Source organism: Littorina saxatilis, linkage group LG10 (genome assembly GCF_037325665.1).
Source record: "Littorina saxatilis isolate snail1 linkage group LG10, US_GU_Lsax_2.0, whole genome shotgun sequence".
Classification (NCBI taxonomy): domain Eukaryota; kingdom Metazoa; phylum Mollusca; class Gastropoda; order Littorinimorpha; family Littorinidae; genus Littorina; species Littorina saxatilis.
The window spans coordinates 12,373,200-12,387,299 of NC_090254.1; the positions used below are offsets into that span (position 1 = coordinate 12,373,200).

The following is a 14,100-nucleotide window of genomic DNA, read 5'->3' on the forward strand; positions in this document are numbered from 1 at the left end:
TGTTTAAAATTCTCAATTACTGAATATAACAAAAACAACAACAACAACAACAACAATAAAAACAACAATAAACAATGGCATGAATTCAACCTGAAAAGTAAACGCAGTGTCCCCAGAATGTGTTGACCCATCGGTCAAGGTTTTATTGGTCAGTTATCGCATTCTAGCTCAGTTATCACAGTGTTGCGTGTATACTGACCAACAGTAACAGAGGTCAGTGCCCCCAAGAGTGACTGGGAGTTATCTTGTATCTCCACCGAAACACTGAGTGTTTGTATAACCTGTACTTACTGTGTTTCGCACATGCTGACGGGTGTTTAGACAATACTCATACAGTGAACGAGGTCAGTGACTGCCTGATTTTTCCAGTTTAACGTCATTTCAGACCAACTGGGACCCCCCCCCCCCTCTCTCTCTCTCTCTCTCTCTCTCTCTCTCTCTCTCTCTCTCTCTCTCTCTCTCTCTCTCTCTCTCTCTATCTCTCTCTCTCTCTCTCTCTCTCTCTTTCTCTCCACTATTTACAGTATAAACCCAATGTGAATAACGTAGACAGACTTTGCCCTTTGTGCTCAGATGATACACTTGAGGCGGAAGTTCATTTTTTTACATTTAGTCAAGTTTTGACTAAATGTTTTAACATAGAGGGGGAATCGAGACGAGGGTCGTGGTGTATGTGTGTGTGTCTGTCTATGTGTCTGTCTGTCTGTCTGTGTGTGTGTGTGTGTGTGTAGAGCGATTCAGACTAAACTGCTGGACCGATCTTTATGAAATTTGACATGAAGAGTTCCTGGGAATGATATCCCCGGACGTTTTTGGCTCACGTAAGTGTAGCCTATGCGATCGTAACTTTGTCTGTGTGTGCGTGTGTATGTCTGTGGTAGAAACTTTAACATTTGAAGACGTCACATTATGGCGTAAGAGGGTTAGACGTCACGCGAAGGAATTACTGAAAGTCTCGGTCATTGTTATTTTGAGCGGGCCGAGACTAGTTGGCAGTCGTGTCCCTGGCCGATACGGTGGTTATCGTGTGCCTTGACCGTAACCTCTTTGTATCAGCTATGCTTATTATCTGTGTTTACACCTGATAATGGTTCTTGGGCCGTACACATCGAGTGTAGTCCTGCTAGTTTGGATCGATAGATGAAGTAATAAATGAATGAAGTAATTACGTAATGAATAAAGTAATGAAGTAATGAATGAAGTAATAAAATTAAGAATTTGGTTACCCGTCAAATTAATTAACAGATTATCAAATTATATCCCCCATTACTAAGGTTCTAAAATCCATCTTCTGGGCATTATTTTACCCCCTACTTCTTTCATTCTTCTTATTGCTTGTTTTTAGTTATTTTTAATTTAGTATTTGTTTTATAACTGCGTATGTTGGATGTGCTTGGCTTGAGTGATTGGAGTAAAAACTGCATGCATAGATCTGTCAAAACGAATTCCCGAACTTCGGCAATAAAATATTCTGTATTGTGTATTGTTGATGTATTTGTTGGTCAGTGCGACTGGTGCGGCAGGTGCACAAACACAAAGTGAGCATTCTGCTGCTGGCCCAGTCCTACGTGTCCACCCTACTGCTCTTTGCTGGAATCTACACCTTCACCTACAGAATGGGGGTCAGTAACCCAGTTATCACCCGCCCCATTCTCTTATGGCCCAGTCACACTCAACGATTTGCCCTGTCACACAGCCGATTTCATCGTAGGATTCGGTTGCTATACAGAAACGAGTCAGTCGCAAGCGAGTCAGTCGCAGTTTCTGGGGATAGGACTTGCTCTATTCTCTGCCATCCACCCATAGTGATTTTAAACGATGCCACCCCCCCCCCCCCCCCCCTCCCCTCGATTTTATCACCCCACTAATCTTTTATGATTTTGATTTTTGTGGATTTTTTTGTTTTAGATGTTCTGTTCATATCCTCTGTACGCCAATTGTATTCAGATCCCCTCCTGTTAATGACACAATTTTCTTAGATTTGTGTAAATACTGAAATAGAGGTGGGGCTGGGGTGGGAAAGGGTTTGGGGGAGGGGGCGAGGGAGGGGGGAGTTTCGTTGTACTTGTAAAATAAAGTTCAATCAGTCAGTCTGTCAGTCCCTTCCACTTTCCGCTCGGTCTCATTTGAGCAATGTCTTTTTTCCTTCAACTGCAGCCCGGGTCGTGGAAGTTCATTCAAGAAGAGTTGGACAAAGACCCGATCCTGGTGGTCGTCCTGTACAGCAAGTTCCTCTACTTCTCTGTCTCCACGGCGACACTGTGTGGTGAGCACTTGGTTTAGACAAGATTTTGTACAATTTGAACATGATATATATGTACATTACTATAAGCAAAACAATAGGGGCACGACCGCTTATAGTGTGCCCCATACAGACAGTGCTACAGTGAGCACTCCTCAATAATTAGGAAGACTTATTGATTGCCCCTACTCGTGAGAGCTCACGGCGATGTACAACAACAACAACACACAGACACACTCACACGCACGCACGCGCCACACACACACACACACACACACACACACACACACACACACACACACACACACACATACACTCACTCTCACACACGCACGCACGCACGCACGCACACACACGCACGCACACACACGCACGCACACACACACGTCACGCGCGCGCACGCACGCACGTCACGCACGCGCGCGCACGCACACACACACACACATATACACACACACACACACACACACACGCACGCACGCACACACACACACATACATACACACATACACACAGGCACATACATACATACACACACACACACACACACACACACACACACACACACACACACACACACACACACACACACACACACACATCCGTATCAAACTTCCTCCTGATGCGTTTGAAAGCTTTAGTCTTTGTAGTGTTGGTGTGTTGGTATCGTGCACATGTTGCCTTGTGTGCTTTGATTGGTCACCATGATTAAAACCTTTCATACTGGCTGAGCAATAAGGAACCAACCGGTCATTACTCCGAAAGAAACTGGCTGTTTTTGACGCGATGATATGCCGGGTGGACTAATAATCCTGTGAAGGTGTACATATCAGCATATCATTGTACAAACCATTACCACCACAGACCGATTCGTTCGGCCGTGTACATTGGATAGCGGTTTGTTTTACTTGTACATTGTCATTGGATGAGAACATCCTTTCAACATGAACCGAAAATAACGGCCTAGCAGCTAACTGTTCAGCATGGGAATTTTTTGTTGGAATTAATTTTGTTTCGGTTATTTGCCTTGGTATCACTTACAAAACGAACTCATCAAAAAAGTCTCTGCTCTGGGACGTGCTCTGAAAATGTAAGAAGTTACTGAATATCACATGTGTGTTCAGCTCTGTCATTGCTGTGACTCATCAGTGACAATGCTTTTGAATGTGTCATTATAAATCTGTGCTTGCCTGAATAAAAAATTGTCGAAGAAAAAAAATTCTCTGCTCTGTCTTGACAGCAGCTAGGCCTCAAAGGTTTGGTTCGTGTTCAAGTGAAAGAATGCTATTGGTTTAAACAACATTTTATTCAGAATTTCTTCGCATGAGCAGTTCGAAACACACAGCTAGGACACGCACTCAAGCAAATGCTTATATCACGTGACCAGAACAATACTAAATAACACACATTTTCGTAATGGTGGACATAACAACAATAAACCAGAAGAACAATTTGAAAGAATGGGGATGGGGAGCTAAATAGGAACAAAACAATCTACAGAAGATAAAAAAAGAAAAGGGAGGGAGAGGGGGAAGAAAGTACTAACAACCACAAGGAGAGACTAGGACGAAAGCGCATAGGAAGAGAGCATCAAGTCTAAGACATGCAACATGTAAATTCAAGTAAATGTAACAATTTTTTTATGGAAGGCAGTAATTCGTTAACATATAAAATACGAGACAAACGATAATAATCATTACTTATACGCTGCTTATGTAATCAAATACGATAACACAGAGAGAGGCAGTGTGGAGGTACACATACGCCTGCCCACACACATATACACTATCAATGCGTGCCTCATAGGGTTGGTTCGTGTTCAAGTGAAAGAATGCTATTGTAAAAGCCTGGACAGTACTCTGATAGTTTACATGATCGTTCCCGCGAGAAGGAATTCAGCTATCTTCAAAGTTTGATATCTTACAAACGAGTCATTGAGCCTTACGATCGGGCAAAGGGTCGATGTGTTGTTGTTGTTGTTGTTGTTGTTGTTGTTGTTGTTGTTGTTGTTGTTGTTGTTGTTGTTGTTGTTGTTGTTGTTGTTGTTGTTGACACATTTTTTTTTAATGAGTTTCGTCCTAAATTATGCATTTCTTTTCGTGGTATGGAACAAGGCTGTTTCCATATTACTTCTCTTGCACTTTCCTTGTTTTTTGGCCTTTTTATCTGCATAAAAGTTGAACTTTGAAAGATATTTTGGTAGATTTTTTAGAGAAACAAGTACACTATGTATTTCTGGAACAAACATGTGGAATGCTGTTTGCTTTTGAATATTGTGCAGATGCGGGGACAAAACTATGCACTTCAATGTTGTGATGATGCTGCGTATTCCACTTCGTACTGTAGTCTAACGTTCCCCAACTGTTCTTTGGCTTTCTTATGTTCGCTATGGTTTATCGGGTTACAAAATCATTATGTTTGTCCACAGGTTCCGATAACGTTCTGCCAAAGCTGTGGTACACCTGTCTGTGCACCGCCTTACAGGTAAGAGTAACATTCACGGACAAAGCAACAAGTCATGGGCATTTGCCTCGGGGTGCATGGAAGCTGGGGCAGGTTGGGAGCTCTCTTGCCTTAGGCCAAAAAAAAATAGGTCTGTTTACGGTAACATAGGCCAAAAAAATAGGGTCGGTAGATCCTAAAAACCATATTTTTACGTTATTTTGCTTTTTTTTTTTTTTTTTTTTTTTCCCAAATGCCAAAAAAAAAGTCTAGGGTCGCGCGAAAAAATAGGGTCGGTCGGGTTACCGTAAACAGACTATTTTTTTTTTGTGCCTTATGATATACTGTATTACAGTCAAACCACAATTCTTTTTTTGATGTGTGCAACGTGTACACTTTTTGACTCGTCCAGCAGTCAGCAGGGTATGAGCGGTTTCTGCGAGAGCTAGGATTTTTACTTGCAATGAAATCCCGATGTGAAAATGGGCTAGCGGGATCACTGCATTACGACAGTAAAAAAAAAAACCCAGCGTTTTTATGATCTGACGCATGATTGTTCTGACCCATGGCTGTTCGACTGTCCGATAGTTTTGACATCAAAGAGCTCTTCTGACTGACTGAACAATTCGTTCGTAGCCAGACCATCTGGACCTGTACTGTTTGTTTGTTTGTTTGTTCGTTCATGGGCTGAAACTCCCGCGGCTTTTACGTGTATGACCGTTTTTACCCCGCCATTTAGGCAGCCGTACGCTGCTTTCGGGGGAAGCATGATGGGTATTTTCTTGTTTCTATAACCCACCGAACTCTGACATGGACCGAACTCTGACATGGATTATAGGATGTTTTTCCGCGCGCACTTAGTCTTGTGCCTGCGTGTGCACACGAAGGGGAATAAGGCACTAGCAGGTCTGCACATTAGTTGACATGGGAGATCGGAAAAATCTCCACTCTTAACCCACCAGGCGGCCGGGATTTGAACTGACGACCTTCCGATTAGGATGCCGATGTCTTATCCACTGGGCCACTGCGCCTGTCATCTGAATCTGTACTGATTCTTATCAGTCCAGGTCTAACTTGACCGATTGTCCTCCTATTCTGGTAACAACACTGAATAACGGTTGACAAATTCGCCGTTCCTCCCTTCCAGATGCTGATGAGTTTTGTCTACTTCGCCTCCATCCTGGGGCAGACGTTGTCACAGGACACGCAGTACTGGCTGGGGGTGGGCCATGACGACAGCGATCCCAAGAAATCCTCGTCTGCAACCACCACCTCCACCGACACCACGGGGCAAAGACAGCGTGGCAGTATGACGTCAGCAGCGGCGGTGGTGAACAGCGTGACGTCACATGTGTGGAGACAGTACGGCGGTAGCAGGGACCCCCCAGACCCCGAGGCCGTCATTGAGGGGAAGAGAGAGAATGGAAATTGTCAGCAGGGTAGGTGTATTGAAGGTTTTTCTTTTCTTTGTTGATTAATTGTTAGAGGCTGTCACTCTAGCTGGTAGAGACTGTGCACGCAATTAGCACTGTTTGGGCAAATTGGTCCTAAGAGGATGTAAAAACTAACTAGTCAGTCGCAAGCAGGGACCCCCCAGACCCTGAGGCTGTCATGAAACGGAGGAGAGAAAATGGGACTCGTCAAGCAAGATAGGTGTAGTGAAGGCTTTTCTTTGCTTTGTTGATTTTTACATTTAGTCAAGTTTTGACTAAATGTTTTAACATAGAGGGGGAATCGAGACGAGGGTCGTGGTGTATGTGTGTGTGTGTGTGTGTGTGTGTGTGTGTGTCTGTCTGTGCGTGTGTGTGTGTAGAGCGATTCAGACCAAACTACTGGACCGATCTTTATGAAATTTTACATGAGAGTTCCTGGGCATGATATCCTTAGACATTTTCTTCATTTTGTCGATAAATGTCTTTGATGACGTCATATCCGGCTTTTTGTGAAAGTTGAGGCGGCACTGTCACACCCTAATTTTTCAATAAAATGGATTGAAATTTTGGCCAAGCAATCTTCGACGAAGGCCGGACTATGGTATTCCATTTCAGCTTAGAGGCTTAAACATTAATTGATAATTTTGGTCATTAAAAATCTGAAAATTGTAATTAAAATTATTTTTTATAAAACGACCCAAAAACAATTTCATCTTATTTGTCATTATTTGCTGATTCCAAAAACATATAAATATGTTATATTCGGATTAAAAACAAGCTTTGAAAATGAAAAATATAAAAATTATGATTAAAATGAAATTTCCGAAATCGATTTAAAAACAATTTCATCGTATTCCTTGTCGGTTCCTTATTCCAAAAACATTATACGTTAATTGGATCTGTGATCCAAACATGGCTTTTGGTCAATCGAGATGGAAGTTTATTCCACAAGCCCGTAGGGCGAGTGGAATAAACTGCCATCGAGATTGACCAAAAGCCATGTTTGGATCACAGATCCAATTAACATATATATCTCGACATTCACTGGTCTTAGAGTGTTTGTTTTCAAAGAAGAAAGAAACTTGCTTGAACACGGACCACTTCTCCGAGCAAAATCAACAAACCTAATCACTCGCATTCCACCTCAAGGTCTCGGCCAACCAAGACTATGGCATACTCGTAGCAAAGCCGCCGAATGGTACCGTAAACCAAGTATAGTGACGTAAGAGAATAGAATGTCGTCTTTTGTTTCAGAACTTCTTCTGGACAACTCGGATGGTCTTCTGCGTAGTGGTTGGCACAAGATTCTTTTTCTTCTTCGACAGTTCATCCTCCGATACTACGGTAGCAAAACGTTTCATCTTTTTTTCACTTTCGAGTATGCGGACGATTGAACTTGACCGCTAAAAAGTAGTCCTTTCGGAATCATTACGCCGAGTCCGAACATGAGGTCTGAACATTGTTTTTAGGCAGGATCTAGGTGAAAGCGAGGCTGTTCTTATCTCTGTATACAGTCGAGAGAGAGAGAAATACATGTCGAGACATATAGATATGATATGTTTGGATTAAAAGTACGTTCAGAACAGGCGGTGGACAGATGATGTTACGAGTATACGGTCTTGCGGAAAAAATGCAGTGCGTTCAGTTTCATTCTGTGAGTTCGACTGAGCTTGACTCAATGTTGTATTTTCGCCTTACGCGATTTTTTTTTTAGGCGGTCATAGTAAAAGACAGTACGCAAGCAGAGACGTTTTATACCCTGAGGCCGTCGTGGAGGGGAAGAGAGAGAATGGGACTTGTCAGCTGGGTAGATGTATTGGTGGTTATTCTTTGCTTGCTTGCTTCTTTCAGAGTTTAAAGGCGCAGTCCTCCCCGTCTGCACAATTAGACTCACCATCGTAGGACTGGTCAAGCTTTTGGGATGAGATTTGTTTTCTTTTTACATTCAGTCAAGTTTTGACTAAATGTTTTATTATAGACGGGGAATCGAGACGAGGGTGTGGTGTGTGTATGTGTGTGCGTGTGTGTGTGTGTGTGTGTGTCTGTGTGTGTGTATCCGTGTGCACCCATTGCACCTCGCTCATAGCGGTTACAAAGTATGTTTGAATACAGGCTGGACAGCCGTGTGAGAAGGGTACTTTGTACTCGGAGAACGTACTCTGAGCAGGCTGTGTAGCTGTCTTCGGGTTGCTTTGCGATGATAGGCCCCTGTAGCCGCGCTGAAAACGGCTATATATAGCGATGGATGCTGCGGTTCCGCACTGCCGCCGTTCGGATAACTCAGTGAATGGAGCCAAATCGAAAATAAAGCCAAACTAGCAAAACATACAGTTTACATTTTGATCTTTTGAGTTTTTGTGTCTTTCGGATCCCGTTTTTTGTTTCATCGATCGTTTACTATTAATTTCCAATCAAGAATTTACGTCGCCATTACCGGACGCGATTTCCGGTGATGAAAAAAGCTTGACGTGATAATGCCGCGCGCGAAGAGATTCGAAGCAGATCCGTCTGTCAAAATTAAGGTTCTCACTGGAAAACGGGGACCTCCTAAAACTGTTCAGGTTGAACTTGACTCAAAGCGAAGACGGCATCATGACAATGAAAGCCCGATGGACAATTTGGAATCAACTAACTTGTTCTCTGGCTTGGGGGGTGCGGGGAGCAGTTTACTTTAATCTTACACTGATTACCAGTGCTAAGTACACGGAAGAACTGACACGTAACACGGTTACCCAACCGCAACGGACAGTTTCGCGCCCAACAATCACCCCCACAATAACTCCGCCCACCAAGCCTAAGGCTAAGAGCCCCACTACACCAATCGCTGACGCCACCCCCAACCACAGGGACGTTGAGTGACACACACTTATCCCCTAATTACACGAAGCAGCCAACCCATGAGCGGGAACTGTTACCCGCCAATAAGACCTCAGATCAACTCTGACCAAACTATCTACTTAAACACGCAGAGTCAACTACTTGCCAGTGGGAACGCTCAGTCCCCACTATCACAGCTACTGTGATCAAAACCCTCCGAATTTGTGAGGTACACATACAACGAAATCCTCAATCACTGAGAGGTACTTCAACTTAATCTGCCTCACATTAGGAGAGCAACAGCCCAACCAAGGGCAATACTGTATATATGACCTTCTCATCACCGACAGGCAAAACAGCTTTGACTACCGATCTCTACAATACGTTTACCTTCATTGGAAACGCTCAGCCTCTACTATCAAAGCTACTGTGATTATAACACTCAGATCTTATGAGGTACAAATCATACATAAATGATTATCTGTTTGTGGAGAAACAAAATAATGAGATGAGTTGAACAAACAACTACACCACACCCCATATCTACCTGTACCATTAGTACACATAAAAGAACGGAATAAACCCGTTAAAGAAACAGTGACATTTATAATCACTGAGCCTCATATAAGCCTCAATCACTGAGAGAACATTTGGGTAATCAACCACCAGTACATGCAAGTACACCCCAACAAGGGAAATGAATAATAGTCATCTATAAAATTAAAGGATTATTCTCAATCGAGAAACAAGATGATGAGGATATGGGTTTGAATAGTTGTCCCCTGACGAGGCTACCTTTCAGTTTCCCCCAAAAAACCTCTATAAAATCACATGTTCAAAGAAGTTGTCCTAACAGCTTGAAACTGTAAATCTTGCCGAAAAGTACCATCTTTGGGAGAGGTACTTAGGGATCTCTAGGCTGCCTACTGCATTTGCCGGGTTTGGCGGACCCTTGATTTTTACCGCCCAGCTGACGAAGTAAAATTCTGAGATTTGGCCAACCCCAGTAAAGCATGTGATACCTGATATTTTCTGAGAACTGCTAAGACTCTGAACTAAGGCCAAAAAAAAATAGATGTGGTTAAGGTAACATAGTCAAAACAAATAGGGTAGGATCCTAAGGTAGGCAATCATTTTTTTTGTTTTACTTTTTTTTCTAATGTGTACAAATTAAACCTACTTGACAGGAAAATAAGTGTGCGACTCGAGCGCTTTCGCTTTCATTGCGTTTTCTGCACTCGGTTTTTTTTTTTTTTTTTTTTTTTTTTTTTACAAAAATAAAAAGTTATTGGGTCGGCCCCTAAAAATAGGGTAGGTCGGGTTACCGTAACCACACCTATTTTATCTTTTTAGGCCTAATAGTTCAAATCATGCCTCTGAAGTCTCAATCAATAAATGGTGCTTCATGTGACATGTCCCACAGGTACTTTGCCTATTAGGGGCTAGAGAATATTGTTCGATACCGTGCGTGTTTAAAAGACAACAACAAAAAACACACATATATACAACACAGTTCGTTTCGCGAGATATGGTGCATGTATGACAAATACCTTAAAAAGTTCAATTAAATATGACGAGTAAGACATTCATCTATGACTGGTGTTTTTGTGTGCGTTGGCACGCAACCACACATAATTTAATTAAAAGAAAAAAAATGTTTGTGCATTCAATCGCGGTTACGGTAGTTAACTCCCTTGCGTCGTCTTTTCACTGGAAAACCATTACAAAACATTGCATATTAAAATGTTTTGCCCCAGCAGAAGAAATGTAACGGTATATATCCCTTTTAAATAGTATACGTATATGTTCATGCTAAACATGTCTCACTCTTGTTTTTGTTTTTCTTGACTGATTTGCCTGCAAACAAAAGGAACTGGGCGGCACAATTATTTCGGCAACTTGCCGCCCTAGCGCACGCGCGGAGTTGGCGATCCTGTCTAATATAATGATCTGACAAAGAGTGACTTTGTTTTGCTTTTATTTTGTAGGACGGACGGTGGAAAGGGGAGGGGGGGAAATTGTCGTCAAGGGGGCGTGTCAGTTGCTCTGCCGCAGACGCTCTGCAGTTTTTGATTGGCTGCGAGTGTCGGAGGCTGTCAGCTGGACCAGAGTCCACTTTCAAAACTGCATTGTAGAGACGAGATGTGCGAGCCGGTAGGCGGATGCTCCGCAGACAGCCCGGCCAAGGTACACTTTCGAAGTATCGAAGTATACTTACCCACGGCTACTCAGCCGTGTATTTGACATACTTTCAATCCGCTATGAGCGAGGTGCAATACCTCGTGTGTGTGTGTGTGTGTGTGTGTGTGTGTGTGTGTGTGTAACGCGATTCCAAGAAACTACTGGACCGACCTTCATGAAACGTCACATGGGAGTTCCTGAGTATTATATCTCCAGACGTTTTGTTCAGTTTTTGGATAAATATGGTTGATAACGTCATATCCGGCTTTTTGTGAAAGTTGAGGCGGCACTGTCACGCTCTCATTGTCTGGGTGAAAAAAATGCAGTGCGTTCAGTTTTATTCTGTGGGTTCGACAGATTGACTAAATGTTGTAATTTTGCCTTACGCGACTTGTTTTGTTGTTGCTTTCTTGCTGTATTATTCGAAGTGTTGATCTTCTTTTTCGCTGTTTTGCTTTCCTCTAATCAATTGTCCTCTATAATCGTTGACAGTTTGGCTTGTTTACGATCTAAAATATGTATGAATTCAACATGTAGTTCAATATGTGTGTGTCTGCATGTGTGCTTGTGTGTTTTATTTTGTTCGTTCTGTATTCTTTCTTTGCCTTTTTTTTTCTCCGCTTACATTGTCGGGTATGACAGTTATATGGGTTGTTGTTGTTGTTGTTGTTGTTGTTGTTGTTGTTGTTGTCGAGGAAACAAAATAGCTGACACACTTTTCTTTTCTTATCATATTTTACAATCTTCTCTTGCTTGTTTATTTGCATTGTGTGTTTAAAATGTGGTTAGCTTTTTCAGTGATCAATGCATCTTTTTACTTTCAGCGGTTCTTGTGGATATCGAGCAGGACAGACATTCCCTCAACCGTTCTCCTCCTGTGAATCGTGACAGCGTTCTGATCACGTTCCCATAGCAACATAAACCTCGCCACGTGTTGCATATTTTATCTGAACTTGGGCATTCCGGATGGAACCACTTTTCTGGTGTCTCGGTATTCTTGGTTTTAAGGATTCGGTGTAAACATTGAATGTGTCCTCTTAGATTATGTGCTTCCACGTATTACGCTGTGCATCAGTATTCCTTCAAAGGGTTTTCAAGACTTTTCATTCCAGAAACGTGTGCTTTAAATGTATAACTACTTGCTTGACTTTCGCCTGAAATGGCTCAGAGCAGTTGAAAGTGTCCAAGAAAAGACTGAGTGGTTGAGGGTTGATGAAAAACCTTTATGTGCTTGACAGTTGAAGAAAAACCTCCGAGTGCTTGGGTGTTGACGAAAAACCTCACAGTGGATTGAGGAAAAACCTCCAAGTGCTTGAGTTTTGAAGAAAAACCTCAGAGTGCTTGAGTGTTGACAAAAAAGTGTCCAATGCGTGAGTGTTGAAGAAAAGACACCGAGGTGTCATTCGGCCGAACGTCACTTCGACCAATTGTCGCATCACCAGACTTTTGTGACGGGTTGTGGTGTGACCAAGTTTCGTTCGCCCGCCCGCGTGTGCTGTCTGCTGAAGCAAGTTGTTTTCGTTCTACTCTCACAACTGCGCGGTTGTCTGAAGTCATTTTTTGGTGGCCTGATGGTTTAGTCTGTTGAGGTCTATTTGTCGGTAAACAATTGTGTTGCATGACAGGTCTGAACGCTGAATGTGCTCGATGGTTTTGCCATATTTCTTTGTTTGTGTGCTTTTTTAAAAAAAAAATTTTTAAGGAACGCACTGTCGCTGACTCAGTGTCAAACTCTGTGCTGGCACTCACGAGCTCTGAGCATGTGCTGTTCTGACGTTGTTGTACAATGTTAAATGTGATCCCGTACTTCCTCATTCCCACCCCCCCCCCCCCCCCTCCACCCACACCTTTCTCCCAAACCCCTTCTCGAAGAAAACAGTCAATACTCAGATACTGTATTTTGTGCAATGGTTGTATTATATATCGTACGTGTGTTGGCAGTAACTCTGGTTGATATTAGCATAATCTGACGAAGAAAGCCGTTCTTGCTGTATGGCCAGCATGCGGGCACGTGCTCACAATCAGTGGTGTATAATCATTTGCGTAAGCCTGCTCTTCTTTTTCTTTTTTTTTTTGAATGTTGTACGGACTTTTTGTCCGTGTTCGAATGGTGACTCAGTATTTTCTCCAGTGGTTTTTAGTGTGTGTGTGGGGGGTGGGAGGGAGGTGAGTGTACGCGTGTAGATGAATGAATGTATATGTGTGGGTGGGGGGGGGCTGTGTGGGTGTGGGTGTGTTTATGTGTGTGTTTGATTCATTTTAACGAGTGAATTTAACTTTTCAGCTTTACGTATTGTCCTTTTATTCTCGGTTCAACTTTTACCCATGAATCGTATTAACATTTTACCTAGAACAAAGACTCGCTTTGCAAGAACCAATAAAATACATGTTTATTGTTTTTAATACTCGCATTTTATTTTGAATGCCATTGCCTATCTTGTTCCTGGCTTGGATAAGCAAGATTCAATCGTATCCATTCCTTTTATTCATGATTAATGTAGCCAGTGTATATAAAGTAGTAATAACAGGTATATGTATGCCTTTCTTCATTAAGTTTGGGTTGGGGAGGGGGGGGGGGGGGGGGGGTAGTAGGTTAATTTTTCTATGGGCGAGAAAACATTGAACGTCACTTGCCCAACAGCAAAGTACGATTTGGCGGGCCCTTAATTCTATGGGCGAGAAAACATTGAACGTCACTTGCCCAACAGCAAAGTACGATTTGGCGGGCCCTTAATTCTATGGGCGAGAAAACATTGAACGTCACTTGCCCAACAGCAAAGTACGATTTGGCGGGCCCTTAATTCTATGGGCGAGAAAACATTGAACGTCACTTGCTCAACAGCAAAGTACGATTTGGCGGGCCCTTTCTATGGGCGAGAAAACATTGAACGTCACTTGCCCAACAGCAAAGTACGATTTGGCGGGCCCTTTCTATGATTGCCGCCTGAGAGGGTTGGGGGAGGGGGAAGTAAAGTAATTTTCTCT

The 14,100-nt window shown here is 42.8% G+C and overlaps 1 protein-coding gene across 1 annotated transcript; it reads left to right on the plus strand.

The window, feature by feature from the left end:
- Nucleotides 1-1,506: 1,506 nt before the first annotated feature.
- LOC138978178 (uncharacterized) lies at nt 1,507-12,931 on the plus strand (the record flags this gene model as incomplete). Its single annotated transcript, XM_070350838.1, is given in 5 exon segments — nt 1,507-1,622; nt 2,158-2,266; nt 4,671-4,726; nt 5,832-6,123; nt 11,940-12,931. Coding segments are annotated over 5 exon segments (662 nt in total), but the record flags the coding sequence as incomplete, so codon positions are not given.
- Nucleotides 12,932-14,100: the final 1,169 nt, after the last annotated feature.